General features: G+C 45.0%; 2 protein-coding genes across 3 annotated transcripts in view; one reads left to right on the top strand and one right to left on the bottom strand.

Annotated features, from left to right (window-relative positions):
• The window catches only part of SPIDR (scaffold protein involved in DNA repair), a 602,511-nt gene extending 595,176 nt beyond the window's left edge, over nt 1–7,335 (top strand). Inside the window, exons 18-20 of one of the 2 annotated variants that reach the window (XM_030214124.1) lie at nt 644–758; nt 4,382–4,435; nt 6,670–7,335. In XM_030214124.1, the coding sequence (XP_030069984.1) occupies nt 644–758; nt 4,382–4,435; nt 6,670–6,801 (301 nt within the window). In that variant the 3' untranslated portion in view covers nt 6,802–7,335. The remainder of the gene's footprint in view (nt 1–643; nt 759–4,381; nt 4,436–6,669) is intronic. The other variant, XM_030214131.1, reaches the window with a different exon arrangement.
• A 1,716-nt stretch (nt 7,336–9,051) lies between these two features.
• CEBPD (CCAAT enhancer binding protein delta) lies at nt 9,052–10,480 on the bottom strand. Its single transcript, XM_030214145.1, has one exon. The coding sequence runs from the start codon at nt 10,199–10,201 to the stop codon at nt 9,419–9,421; it is 783 nt and encodes a 260-aa protein (XP_030070005.1). The 5' UTR covers nt 10,202–10,480; the 3' UTR covers nt 9,052–9,418.
• Between the last annotated feature and the right edge of the window lie 4,385 nt (nt 10,481–14,865).

Here is a 14,865-nt window from a genome sequence, read left to right on the forward strand (position 1 = left end):
TCCCAAAGCAAAATAGCGTTCACTTACCAGTGAAATGTCCTCTTCTCTCTGAACTTCTCAGAAGTTCTCATCTTTAATGAGTGGCTGTCTAAATATGACTGATCTGCTGGTAACATATATCTCTCTCCTCAATAATTTGGGTCTTTTAATATGCAAACGAACATATAGTGCTCAATATTTAACTGTGGCAGCCAGCGGTTAAGTTAAACACCAGCTACCACAATTAATATTGAATGTTCATCACTGATTCCCAAATAACCAGTTTCAATGCTTAATATATTTAGAACACTACCAGGATAGCAAACTGGCTAAATTTAAAACAGCTTTTTTGCTATCCTAACTTTATCTGATTTGTTATCCTGTTAGTTGTCTGAATGTGATCGCTAACCAGATATCCTCCATTTCCAACCATAGACCACCCCAGCACTGGCCAGATAGTGCCAAATTAGTTAGGAGACATAATCAGTGACTCTATCTGGTAGTGCCGCTGAATATCTCTCTCGCCGGCACTTCTCCGGTGAACAGTGTCTGCTAACCAGGTAAGTGCCTTTGAATATTGGTCCCGTAATTACCATTGTGAAAGCTTTATGGAAGAGGATTATGACTCTGAGATATAATTGCTGTTTTATGGTGCATCTTACAGTGGATCCTTTTACTGCAGCTCATGCTCCCGAGCTGTGGTTTCACCAGTCCTTAGAATGCAACTTGAAGTCTTCCTGCACTGTCCTTCCAGACCTCGGTGTACAGTAAAAGTAAAGGTATGTTTTGTGCCCAGTCTGCATGTCCAACAAAATGCATGTGTTACTGATAATTTGAAGTGCAATCAACAATAGTTCTCGTACCAACAAAATCTAACTTATTTTCATAAGATTTTGCACAGGATAAATGTAAAATTGTTTTTAAAAAAAACATGGATATGACGATTGCTATATGTTGAAAACACTGTAACAAACATGCAAGGAACAAGAATGAGGGATGTCGAAGGGAGAGAAAAGCATAGTAGATGGTATGGATGGAAAGATTGGCCATATATTTTTTTTTTACTTGTTTTTATTAGTTTTTAAGTCAAGCAACAAACAAAAAATGCAAAAATTCAATAGATAATATCCAACATTACAGAAAGAAATAAGTCCTCTATCTAACTAGATACTTTATCCAAACCTAAACATGAAGTCCCCCTCCCCACCTCCCACCCCCGAACTAACCTCACAAGAAAACCAAGACCTGAAGATACAAAGGTTCTAGAAAAACAGGCACATAAAACTGAGCAGGGTACGGGTAAAACAAGTGCAGTGTGTCAAAAAACTGGGATCCTAAGGTGACAGTCTAAGAGAGTAGAGACCGATACCAGGTAAGAAAGGGTGCCCACATCCACTGGAAAATAGCCTGCCAACCTCTCCTCTGCGCAGTTGGTTTACTAAGGTAATAAGCATCCCACAAGGCACTCTGGAGCCGTGTCATCGTCAGAAGTGCTGTGGACCTCCAGCAATTAGCCACCTGTCGATGAAGAACTGCTATACAGGAGAGAAACACCTTCAGCACATCAGGGGAACGAGAAACAGGCATTATATGCAGCAAAAATAGAGCAGGAAGCATTCTGGAAAAGACCCTCGCCCAACCAATCTAAAAAGATCTAATAAGAGGGCATTCCCACCAAATATGAAAATATGTTCCCACAACCCCTGCAGCACTCCCCCGCAGATGTGGAGAGAAAACAAGCAATAGTCGCAGGTGCTCTCTACCAGCGGTACAGCAATTTGACCCCATTCTCCTGCAAGTTGGCCAAAATGGAGATACGGGACAAATCGGAATACACACTCTCCTACTCTTGTGGGGCCAAAGCATGCCCAAGATCAATCTCTCACTGACGCTGAGGAGGAAGGGATAAAAAATCATGAAGGGAAGAGATCATCTTCAGCTGTTGGAGGCCTTTAGCTAGTAACTCCTCAAATGGGGTAGAAGGAGCTCAAAGTTCCCCCCTATAAGGTTCTCTGCAAAGCATATGCCTAAGTTGCAAATTCATAAAAAAATCTTTGTCTACATTAAAAGTGTGGTGCAGCTCTAAAAACGAAACAAGGCAGCCACCATCCTGAAGGATTTGACCTAGGGAAACCTGTCCCTTCCACTCCCAATTTTTTAAAAGCATGTTTAGGCCAGCCTTTGATAAGGGGGGCTAAAACAGAGAGTGGGGCACATCACGGAATTCGGCTACATGAACTAATTTCCAGCAATTCCCCCACAATTCTCACCCATGGCATAGAAACATCAGCCCCCAATCCAATAGGGCACGAAGCTGTGCTGCCCAATAATAACGCCGCAAGTCAGGAACTCCTAGACCCCCCTCACCCCACCGCCTCATTAAAACCCATTTGGAAACCCTCAGAGGTCGCTTCTTCCAGAAGTATTGAAAAAACTTACACTGTAAGTTTCCCAATACCCGCTTAGGAACAGGCACCAAAAGAGTCAGACACAAATACAAAAATTTAGGTAGCCGCAGCATTTTACAGACAGCCACTCGCCCCAACCACAACCCATATGAGTTCAGCCATGCCACCAATCCAAAGTCAAAGAAAGCTCCTGAAGCACTCCCTGATAATTGTATTTATAAAGATTGGAAAAATCTGGGCATATGTTTACTCCGAAGTAATGGATATACTGCTTAGCCCTTCAAGCAGCATGCCCTGCCAGGGTCCAGAGTGACATTCAGAATCTCAGATTTAGTAGCGTTCATCTTAAAACCGGACAAAATACTATAAGCATGCAGTCTGAATAATAAGAGGTAGAGACATTTCAGGCTTCATAACAGATAACAAAATATCATCCGCAAAAAGAGAGATTTTATATTCTTCCCATCCCACCCTTAAACTTCTTATACCAGGGGTCTGACGTATGCAGGCAGCCAAGGGTTCCACCGTCAAGACAAACAAAAGAGGGGGAAAAGGGCATCCCTGTCGAGTCCCTCGCCCCAAGGGAAAGGTCTCTGAGTATCCCCCATTCACTTGGATTCTAGCTGTGGGTGACATGGAGGGGCATAATCGAACGGGGCTGGCCATCTATAAGGGCAGCCATCTCTAATGACGGCCCCATCAAGCGGCGTACCCGACTATATTATCAAAACAAGATGGCCGGCCATCTTTCGTTTTGATAATACGGTCGGGGCCGGCCAAAACTCAACATTTGGGCTGCCCTTAGAGATGGCCTCCATTGGTTTTCACCGATAATGGAAACTAATGGCGGCCATCTCAAACCCGGCCAAAATCTAAGCCATTTGGTCGTGGGAGGAGCCAGCATTTGTAGTGCACTGGTCCCCCTCACATGTCAGGACACCAACCGGGCATCCTAGGGGGCACTGCAGTGGACTTCACAAAATGATCCCAGGTGCATAGCTCCCTTACCTTGGGTGCTGAGCCCCCCAAAACCCACTACCCACAACTGTACAACACTACCATAGTCCTAAGGGGTGAAGGGGGGCACCTACATGTAGGTACAGTGGGTTTGTGGGGGGGGGGGGGTTGGAGGGCTCCCATTTACCACCACAAGTGTAACAGGTAGGGGGGGATGGGCCTGGGTCCGCCTGCCTGAAGTGCACTGCACACACTAAAAACTGCTCCAGAGACCTGCAAACTGCTGTCATGGAGCTGGGTATGACATTTGAGGCTAGCATAGAGACTGGCAAAAAAATGTATTTAAAATTTTTTTGGGGGGTGGGAGGGGGTTGGTGACCACTGGGGGAGTAAGGGGAGGTCATCCCCGATTTCCTCCGATGGTCATCTGGTAAGTTCGGGCACCTTTTCGAGTCTTGGTCGTGAACAAAAAGGGACCAAGTCGGCCAAATGCTCGTCAGGGCCGGCCTTCTTTTTTCCATTATCGGCCGAGGACGGCCATCTGTTAACCATGCCCCCGTCTCACCTTCAGTACACTGGCGACACGCCCCCTTCAACTTTGGCCGGCCCTGCGACGGAAAGCAGTTGAAGCTGGCCAAAATTGGCTTTTGATTATACCGATTTGGCCGGCCATCTCCCGATTTGTGTCGGAAGATGGCCGGCCTTCTCCTTCTCCATGCTGTAAGTTTTTTGCACCTCTAATATGAATACATTTAGCTTGAAAATGTGATGAACGGTCACTTGATGAAATGTCCATGGTGATGAAGTGTCTCAGTGAACTGTTGGCATCATGCCGTATCACGTGATGAAATGTCATCACACCAATTTATAGATGAATTTGAATACCTAATGTTAATGCATCATTTGATGTAAAAGAGGATGTAATGTGTATCATGGAGACCATGAAGTTCTGTGGAGTTTCTAACTTGCATTATTAGTGTTTTATCTATACAAAACTCTGCTTTTAAAAACTAGCTTCTTCTTTGCTTTTAATGCAGTTACTGGAAAAGACGATTTCTTCTCTGTTGAGGTTCTGTGCTTGCGAAGATGGGGTGAGTATGCAGAAAGGAAAGAAAGTTAGTGTGGTGGATACAAACCTTTGGTGCCCTGGGCACAACACCACTTGGAGGTTAACAATAAAAAGGGAGGGTGCAAGTTTCAGTGGAAAAATACATTCAGATCAAGGGGTTATGATTTGAAGTCTGAGGGAGAGAGGCACATGAAACAGGAAGATATAGTTGCTGAGGGAATGGTAAACGTCTGGAATACCGGAGAAATGGTAGAAAAGCTGTACTGTGAAAGAATTGAAGCATGCTTGGGACACATCGAGTCAGGATTTTGGTTGAACTTGTATGCTTATACTTAGAATTAGAATCAAAGAGGGGACATAACAAAATGGACTTGGTTAAGGCATGATGTCCTACGGGTGGTCAAGCTGGGATATATAACTTATAACAAAGTGAATGATGGACCAATTGGGCCTCTTCTGCTGCCATCTCATAGATCAGTATGTTGCAAAAATAACAAACTGGAGGGGGGACTTCAAGCTTTTTTCTCCATTTTCCTCTTCCTTCCAAAGTGAAAAAGATTGTGCTATGACAAGTTTGTAGAAACTAAGATTATTTTCCAGAAAATGGAGACAGAGAAAAAGGGATTTATGAAATGATGAAGAGATTGAAGAGAAGATATGCAGAGATACTGTAACCTCTCATGGAGGATATGATTGAACAGATAGTTAAGGTCACAGAGTGGCTTGGATTTTGAAGTTTCCTACTGTATATTAAGATGGATTCTAATGCTTGTAACATTTACGATAATGCTGCCAGTTAGTTTTGGCTTGTATTTCTGGGACAAGGGCATTTTTTTTTAATGAATCCTACCTAATCTAGGGATATTGACCTCCGATCCATAGGGTCTAATTTTTCAGGATTGCCAAAGTATTCATATTAATCTGGTTCTTAGATAAAAATTATAAATAGTTGAATGGTTGTATGACTGGGAGGTCAAAGATTCAAATGTTTAACAGATTTCAATAAGGTACCAGAAGGTAGCATTATTCAAAGAATTAAAAACTTGAAGTCAGATATATAAACCTGAAAGGAGGGGAGCTCAGAAGGAACATGTGGGTAAAAAAACACATTTTCATTGAGAGGGTGGTGGACACTTGGAACAGACTTAAGTGAAAGTGATAGGAGTAGAGGACTTCAGGCTTGCGTTGGACTTTATTGATAGAGGGAGGGAGGCAACTAGACTAGTAGGTACTGTGACAACACAGTAGGCAGGCACAAATGGACAGACCAAACTGAGTAGGTTATGTGGTCCCTTTCTTGCTGATATCTTATGACGTTTTGTGAATATTCGTCCTGGAAAACCTGAAAATTTATACCCATTTATCATACTAGAAGGACCAGATGTTGACATATTTCCAGTTACTAGTAGTCATGCCACTGAAAATATGTATAACTTTAAATCAGAGCTGCATTTCAATTAAAATTTTAATCACGATTAATTGCCCATTTATTTTTCCACTGCAGCTTCTGGTGACTCTGGGGAAATTTTAATCAAAATGCAGCCCTAAAAAAAATAATAAATAAATAAAAGGGAATGAAAAGATAAGAAATACTAATTGAAAATTACAAATGAAAGAATCTAAAACAGCATGAGAATAGCTATAAACAGTCTTACAGTTTTCACAGCCTACTTCAGAAAAGCAATCCTGCTTTAAATGTACAAGATAAATGGTCATGCTGATGAGTATTCAGCTGTTACAATGTTGGATTTCCTGTGAATGACTGGTTTTTTGACTAGCTTCTGCTATTTTCTCTTTTTTATATTTGTTTTACATTTGACCTTAAACCCTAGCATGATGCTGCTATCGTAATTCTGCTATCATAATTCTTTAAAGTTTTGCTGGCACTGCAAAACCTATGCAGGTAATAAGTATCCAAATACCCTAGGATTTCTCTGTGAAAAGCAGGAGCTGAGAGCCAGAGAGAATTACCTGGGACCTTCTTTAAACCAGATGCAGGTAGCTCTGTATTTAGGACTCCTGTAGTACCAGTTATATGAATTCAGTGAGGAGAAAAAATAATCAGATTTTATTAGCAAGAACTATTTCATGTAGCTTTTTTTTTTTTTTTTAATTCTTTGCCTCTGTTAAACCTGTTTGCTCTATAAAAGGTCATGGCATGAAATCAGATCTTACCCTGTTATATCTGAGTTGTGTGCTGTTTGGAACAGAATGTACAGGACTGTTTGCTTAGCCAACATACTTTTATCGCTGCAGAATTATGAGGTGAAGAGTGTACTGGGAAAGAAGGTGGAGCTGCATTGTTACGTCCATGCTGTAAGCAGCCATCCATCCAGCAGTATAAGAATGGAAGAGATTGGCCCTCTGGGAGCAGAGAATGTAAACTGAGTGCTGCCAGCTGCTGCATTATCTTTGAACTTTGAAATGTGGTTATTTGTTAACTATCTGACAAGGTGGCGTATAGTGCAGGTATTCCACAGGTCAGGACACACTGTAAAAAAATGAAATGCCTTGTGTTGCATGATAACAGCATGGGATAAAAATTAAAACTTTTGTTGGCTGTAAATGTATATCTGGGTCTCTTCTCATTGCAGTCTGTAGCTGGGTTTCAAGGAGGGGGGGGGGGGGGGGGGGGAAATACTCAGTTTGAATATATTGTACCCGGAACACTAAGAGTTGGAAGTATTTGGATGGTGCAGTTCAGACAAATACACCTAACACATTATCTCCTATAAACCGGAGTGACAGATTGGTCAGTTGAGCTCTCTTGTATGTGAAAATTAATTTATACCAGATTCCTTTTGCCAGGCATGGTTATACTGTAAGTTGTATAAACCCTCCCACTACAGAGAAATACCACATTGTGAAGCATTAATATTGTATTAAAGGGTGTCCATGCTATATTAAAGTATTTTTAAACAACTGGTTGATGTCCCAGTTTTTGGAGGGTCTGTCTTAAGTGGATGTCCTCCAGAGTCAAAGCATTAGCATGACGTGTTAGTGTCTAAATATAGTAATACTAGCATACCACTGCTGTTAATAATTGCAAGGTGGATGTCTCTCTAGATAATGTAATTGAGTGAAGAATGAAGAATCAGCCACAAGTATGCAGGATGACATGCTGACCTATGAGCAGCAACACTAGCAAACCAGTTGTTGATTCAAATGGGGTAAGCTGGTTAAAGCAAATGAAATAAGATTCCTTTTGGTGCTGTGTGTTTTGATTTTATGCCAACAGAGAGGCCAGGCTTTGAAGAATTTATCCACATACGCTGCTCTGAAGTTTGTGAACTAAGTCACTCTGCTGAACATATTGGAAACTGGCAGTATATATATTTGAATTGAGCACCATGTACACTCCCAAAAATGTTGAAAATTGGCCGCAAACATAATATAAGAAAAGTACAAGCAAGCGAGAAGAGAAAGAGTAGCAGCAACAAAAGAGCAGGGAAACAAGGAAATTGATTACCCGAGGCCTCATATTAACCACACATTTACTTGTTCTCACAAACTGGCCAAGGTCATAATCAGAAGAATGGTGGATTTTTGTAGTTACTGAAATGTTATTTTTTTTTGTTGTTAAAAGAATCTTGGATAAGAGAGCAGAGGGTCTATAAATTATGATGCCCTTCAGCCAGATTGCAAATAATCTTGGAAGCACCTTTATTCCCTCCCTGACAATCGTGCCAATAACAGAATATCTCCAGTGTTCAGAGTGAAAGCATGCATAGAATATAACCACTTTTCTCTTAATTATATGAAGACTGGCTGTGTAGTCTGTTGAAGAGTGCATGGGCCTCTATATGGATTTGTCAGCTTCTGCTGAAACTGGCAGAAAGTGTGTGGGAGGAGGTATGGACATTTGTTCCAAAATCCCACAGAAACATTGTTCAATAAAAAGTTTGCCCCATTTATCTCTGGGCATACTATTTTAATACATCTGGCCCTTAGTGGCTAGAGAAAGTCTTCAAAACTCAATGTTTACCGACCCTTGCCTGTATAATTCACACTGGATATATTCTTGGTGCTGTCTCTGCAGTATGTAGCTTAGTGTAAGAACTGTGTAAAAGTTTGTATGGGTGAACCTTTAAGATCAGAGGTGGGCAGGTCTTCAGGATTTCCCCAATGAATATACATGAGATCTATTTGCATATAAGGGAGGCAGTGCATGCAAACAGATCTCGTGCATATTCATTGGGGAAATCCCAAAAACCCGAACCTGTTCTGGCCCATGCAGACGAGGTTTCCCTCCCCTGGTTTAGCTCAATCGGATTAATACATAGAATCGCCATCTGCATAGAATTTAGTGCTGCTCCACATCAAAGCTATAAAATAGCTGCTTACTGCTATAGGACTTCAGTGGAGTTTCGTTAGTACTGACACAATGTATAAAGATAAGTTTGTGCTACGGAATTACCTTCCCCCCAATCTAGCCAATTTCTAATCCCCCATCGCATCAAACTTTTACTTGTAGGTGCAAAGTTGATAAAAAGCATTTAGACGTGAAACGCCAGACTAGATCATTTTACTTGGTAATCAGATATAGAAGTTAAAATGACCCAAATCTCCCCTCCCACTACAGCTTAAATGGACCTTAGCATATAAAAAAATAATACAAACTAGTCAAAAGCAGTGAATACGATTCCAAAATATTTTCTTTTATTCTTACAAATGCCTGTAAAAATTTTAATATAAAAACTTTGAGCATGCTCAGTCCTTTTCCCTAGTATCTACAATTATAAGTTTCGAGAATCATTTTACAAAAATGTACCATAGCTGCATCAATATGAGTAAAATATAGAAAACTACCGTTACAAAAATAATTTAATGTGGAGAACCACTGTTCATAGCTTGGTAGTCCTGGTGAATGGCAAGAAAAAGATGCCCAGGAGCAGCACAAACATTGTGGACGGAGGGCAAAGGGGGCTCCGCCGCGTCCGAGAGAAACTGAAACCAGCACAATTTCACCCTCTGATTGTCCGTGTTTTTTTTGGGGGGGGCGGTCTCACCGGCACTCGCCCCCCAGGAAAGCCGAGGCGGCGGGCAGCTGCTTGAAGAAGTGCCGCAGGCTGCTCAGGTCCCGGCTCAGCACCTCGATCCTCTTGTGCAGCTTCTCGTTCTCGGAGGAGAGCTCGAGCAGTTTCTGCTGCATGTCCTGATTGCGCTTCTTGGCCTTGTCGCGACTCTTGCGCACGGCGATGTTATTGCGCTCCCGCCGCTGCCGGTACTCGGGACTGCAGCGGTCCAGCGACTTCTTGCCGCCCCGCGACTGCTGCTCCTTGTGCGCGGAGGGCTCGGGCGATGTGGGCGGCGTGGGCTGCCCCGTGGCCAGGTTCACCGTGGTCTGCGCGCAGGCTGCGATCTGCGAGGGCAGCAGCGAGGACGAGACGTCGCTGTCGCTCCAGTCGGGCTCCTGCTTCAGCGCCCCGGCCAGCAGCCCCGCCAGTCCGCCTGCTGCCTGGTTCAGGTAGTCCCCGCCCCCCTCCGCCTTGTCTGGCCGCTGGCTGCTGTTGAACAGGTCGGCGAAGAGTTCGTCGTTGCACAGCTCCAGGTTGGGCACCGACGACATGGAGTCGATGTAGGAGCTGAAGTCGATGGCGCTCTCGTCCTCGTACATGGCGGCAGGCACGGCGGTGCTCAGCTCCGTGAGGGAGGTCTCCTCGCAGCCCGGCGCCCGCTTGCACGAGCCCAGCCCGACGCCCGCCTTCGCGCTCTCGTAGAAGTTGGTCGGCTCCACGGCCCAGCTCCGGTAGCAGAGCGGAGACTCCGGGCTGTACAAGGCGCTCATGAGCGGCGACTGCCGGGGGCAGAAGGAAGACAAGAAGAATCGAAGGTACAGGTGGTCCGGGCGCTGGGTGGCTTCACCGGGCTGCAGCCAGGCGCCAAATCTCGGACTTAGCGCGTGGTGCAAGTGCTGGGATTGTGCAGGTGCGTGACCCGCGCACTGTTGCTGAGGGTTTGTCTCTGTCAAGCGATCCCGGGGATGCGCGCGCTCACTCTCCCCCTTCGCTCTCGCCACCTGTTATGCCTCTCGCGCTGACAATCTGAGTACAACACACCACGCGCCCACGGCTTTATGTGCATTTCAGCTGTCAGTGTGACGTCCACCTGGAGCCAGTCCTTCCTTTCTGACGTAAGCGCACATGTTCCTTGACCTCTGGGAGGCTGCTGGTGGGGAGGGAGACCCTGGCGAGGGGAGGGGCACGTGATGCCTGCGTGTGTTGGTTACGGGCGGGTTAACCTCAGTGGGGGGTTAATGTGGGTCATGCTCGTCAGAGGGCTTCGGGGCACGCATTGGAGCAAGGGGCGTGCTGGAAGCCCTCCGTTCGGTGTCAGTGCAGGGGCTTCTCTTGCCTGTCTCCAAGTTACTTCTCCATTTGGGAGCTGCCTTCGCCCTGGGTCCCCCTCCTGGACCGACCCTGCACCAGTAAATGGTAAATAGAGCCAGCGCCTCTTAAGGAGAACTCTGAATAGAAGCAGCTTTAGAAGTCGTACCTGAGCATGACAAAGTAACACAAATTGTACCTGTCATAAGGATGGTGCACGGTCTGGATCACGTTCGGAAACATGATGCTGAGCTCTAACCCAGCGTTGCACATCCCTGACCCTACAATAAAAATATTATCATTGAGGACCTTCAGACCTATCAGCCTGACAATTGTCAGGTGAACTTATCACACTGGGCGCCGTAGTATGAATTGCATGCACCAACTTTCGTTCACTAGTTCCCAAGCGTTCACCCGTCAATCAGAAAAAAGTTACTCTTACATTTTCAGTACCCAATTTTACTTCAGTCCCTCTTTTTAATTTCATCAGGGAAGAAATTCAAAGCTGACTGGAGAAAATAGTAGTATTCTTGCATATTGCAAACACTTCAGTGACATGTCAACACAGAAGCCTGGGTAACAGTAAAAGCAGGCGACACGAGAGGATCAGGCTGATTTATTTTACGAAACGGGGCAATCACAAAAATATGCATCAAATAATTTTATCTTCCCAAACCATGGAAATTCCTACATTTCCTACCTCCTGCACCACAGCGTTTTAACAGCTGTCTTTCCCAACCAATACCAGTCATTTTTCTGTCTCCCTCCCCCTGTATTCATCTTTTAAAATGTGGCGGTTCTGAGGTTGGGTTGTTACAGCCTTCATTTAAATTGAAGCAACGCCACCTGCTGGTAGAGGAATTTATTTTTACATTATGTCAGTTTGTCATCCAAGACAATTCTTCCATCACACCCTGCATTTGAAAGAGTAGTGTCTCACAATCCTAACCCAACACCATTACTGTAATTTTAAATTTTATTTCTCTCTACTAGCAGAAGTCTACAAAAGGATAAGCAGTAGTATAATGGCCCAGAAACACCAAACAAAGACCATGATCAAGTCTATAATATGTTCATGGTTGATTTAATCTTGAATTGATAACGAATGTGACTGCTGGGTCAACTGGCTGGACCATTCAGGTCTTTATGTACCATCTATTACTACTATTACTCAGGGCTTTTTTTGAGGGGGTACTGAGTACCTGCACCTTTTCTATTCTCTGTTAAAATTGACCCATGGTCCCCAAGTTTTAATGAAAGCGCTCAGGCCCTACACACCAATTCTGCCTTGTTATAGATTCTGTGACTGGTTGCAGGGGGCCCGACTATTGTGGGGTGGGTCCCTCAGTGATCACCCCACCCCTGAAGGGTGACCTAGCATTTGAGTACCAGCACCTTTTTTACTAGAAAAAATGCACTGCTATTACTACTACTAGTACATTACTATCAGATATCATACCTTTGCTGGTGGGGATGCCAAAACCCCACCAGTCAAAGAAATCCACTGCCAAAGTGGCCCCCTTCCTTTGTGGCTGCTGCAGGAGCAAGGAAGTTAGCAGGATGCCTTCAATGCCAACACTCCCCAAACATGCTCAGTTCATGCACAAACTGAGCATGCCTAGGGGAGTGCAAGTGTTGGTGGCTGGAGGAACCCCACTGACTTTGCTGCTGCTCCTGAGGTAGTATGAGAGCTCACAGGGTGACTCAGACAGCGGATTTCTTCAGCTGGCAGGACTTGGCCTAGCACACCAGCCATTGAACAGGTACTACAACTTTGGAGGAGGCCTGAGCCCCAAGTCTCCAAGGCCCCCCTCCCCCACAGCTATGCCACTGATTAAAGGGCCAGCATCTCCCTTTCTCCCACCTCCAGGTCCAACTCTCTCTCCCTTCCTCCGCTCTTCCTGCTCTCCCAGCACCATCTCTCTTTCTTCCTTCCCTCCACTCTCTCCACCCTAGGTCCATTATCTCCATCTCCCTCTTTCTGAGCTCAACATCTCTCCCTCTCTCTTCTCCCTCAATTCAGCTTCTCTCCCTATTTCCCCCTCCCCCACCCCATCCAATACCTCTCTCTTTTTCTTCCTTCCCGCCACCCTCTCCATCCCAGGTCAATTATTTCTCTCCCTCTCTCTGAGCCCAACATTTCTCTCTTCTCCCTTCACTTTCCTCTCTCTATCCTTCGTTCCCAGAATTTGGCATCTCTCCTTAGTCCCCCACCCTCTTTTTAGCCCTACCTGCAGTTCTCTCTCCCTCTCCCCCCCCCCCCCAGCCACCCGACATTCATTCTTTCTCTCTCCCTCCTGAGGTTCTCTCCCTCGCCCCAGGCCACCTGAGCTCCTCTCAACCTCTCCCTTCCTTCCCCCAGCCACCCTAGGATCTATCTATCTCCCTCCCCCTGGGCCACTGGAGGGTTTTTTTTTCTCTCTCCCTCTCCTCCCCTCCACCTAAGATCTCTTTCAATTCCCCTCCACACCCACCACTTGAGGTACTTCCTCTCACCCCCAGACTGCTGGTGGGTCTCCCCTCCCCTTCCTACCCGGTTTACGTTCAGCTTTCAGTACGTCTTTGGCCATGCAATAGCGGCAGCCATACGGAAAAGGTACATGTGGCCTGCACTTGGCCTTCCCTCTGACCCATCCCAAACAGGAAGTTGCATCAGAAGGAGGCAGGATGGATCAGAGGGAAGGCCTGGTGCAGGCCGCAGACAGCTTGTGAAATAAGTTCCTGTTTCTGCATAGGCAGGACACAGCAGGAAGGAGGATCCTTGGCCAGCAAAGCAGTCTCAATCGCCGCCGCCGCTGCTGCTGCTGCTGCCTGCCAGCGAATGACTCTGAGGCAAGTAGAGGATGGGGGGAAGGTTGGAAGGGAGGGAAAGACACTGGATCTGACTGAACGAGGCTACATCATCATTGAAAAAAAAAAAAGCAGTTGTTCTATGAGCAGTACCGGGCCACTTCTTGGAAGTCAGAGCCCAGGGAATCTTCCCCCCCCCCCCCCCCCCCCCGGCAGACCTGGATGGTGGGTGTGGAAGGGGTCCTTGTGCTGGCCCTAGAAGAAAGGGGTTGGGGTTGATGATTCTGGGGACTGCACAGAGACAGGTCTGATGGAAGTGCTGGTGGAAGTGCTGGCAGTAGAAGAAGGGGTTAAGAGAAGGGGACTAACATTGGGCCTAGGAAAAAGGTCTAATGCTGGACAGGAAGGAGGAGGAGGAGCCTGGGGGCCAACACATAGCTTGAGGTAGGAGAGAGGTTCTGATATGAGGAATAGGGCAGGGTGAAAAGTCTGATGCTGGAGCTGGGAGAAGAGGTTCTATGCTTGGGAGTAGACAGGGAAAGGATCTGATAGTTGGAATGGGGGCTAGGAGAAGGGCTCTGATGTGTCTGGGGAACAAGGAGCTAATGGAAATAGGATAGGGAGAAGGGTCTGATGCTGGGGCCTTGGGTTGGTTTGGGAGAACGAGAAAGGCTCTAATGCTGGACCTGGGTAAAGGGGGCTGAGTCTAGGAGAAGAGTTCTGAGGTTGGGCCTATGAGCTACTAGAAGGGCAGGTGAGAGAAGGGGACTTAGGGTTGATTAAAGTTTTTTTTTTTAAGGTTTTAAGAATATCATACAAGTTAATCACTTGATTAAGCAATATGGAAATACAATCGTTAATAAAGGGAAAATAATTCATACAAAATTTAACAAATCTTCCTTAGACCGCAATAAAGGGAGCAGCATAAAAGATAAGGAAATCTTCAAAGGACAACAAAATTTGAAAGAAAGACCAGTAATATGAATCCCATTTAATAAAGTTAAAATAAAAAGACTAGTTAAATAAATTTTCTGATTATGTAGGCATTTTCACCTGCTAAATTTTATCTTTTGTAACCTATGCTTTAATTAGCATTTAATTTTATTTTGCAATTATATTGGACAGAATGTTTTCTGCTAATGCAGGTATTTTTTACTTGCTGTTTTAAGTGTACCTTTTAAGTAATGCTTTTAGTCAGTACCTGGTTTTTATCTTTTATTATATTATGTATTATATTTTTGTTGTGTTACAAGATTGTAACAATTTCTTATGTTTGCTGTAATCAACATAGTTTTGGATTAGCAGACTATAAATGCATAAATAAAAATATTTCATT

The sequence above is a fragment of the Microcaecilia unicolor genome, chromosome 1 (genome assembly GCF_901765095.1).
Source record: "Microcaecilia unicolor chromosome 1, aMicUni1.1, whole genome shotgun sequence".
NCBI classification, from domain to species: domain Eukaryota; kingdom Metazoa; phylum Chordata; class Amphibia; order Gymnophiona; family Siphonopidae; genus Microcaecilia; species Microcaecilia unicolor.

What these genes read in the sequence shown, in the direction of transcription:
- CEBPD (XM_030214145.1), bottom strand. Translation starts at nt 10,201, where the DNA reads ATGAGCGCCTTGTACAGCCCGGAGTCTCCGCTCTGCTACCGGAGCTGG.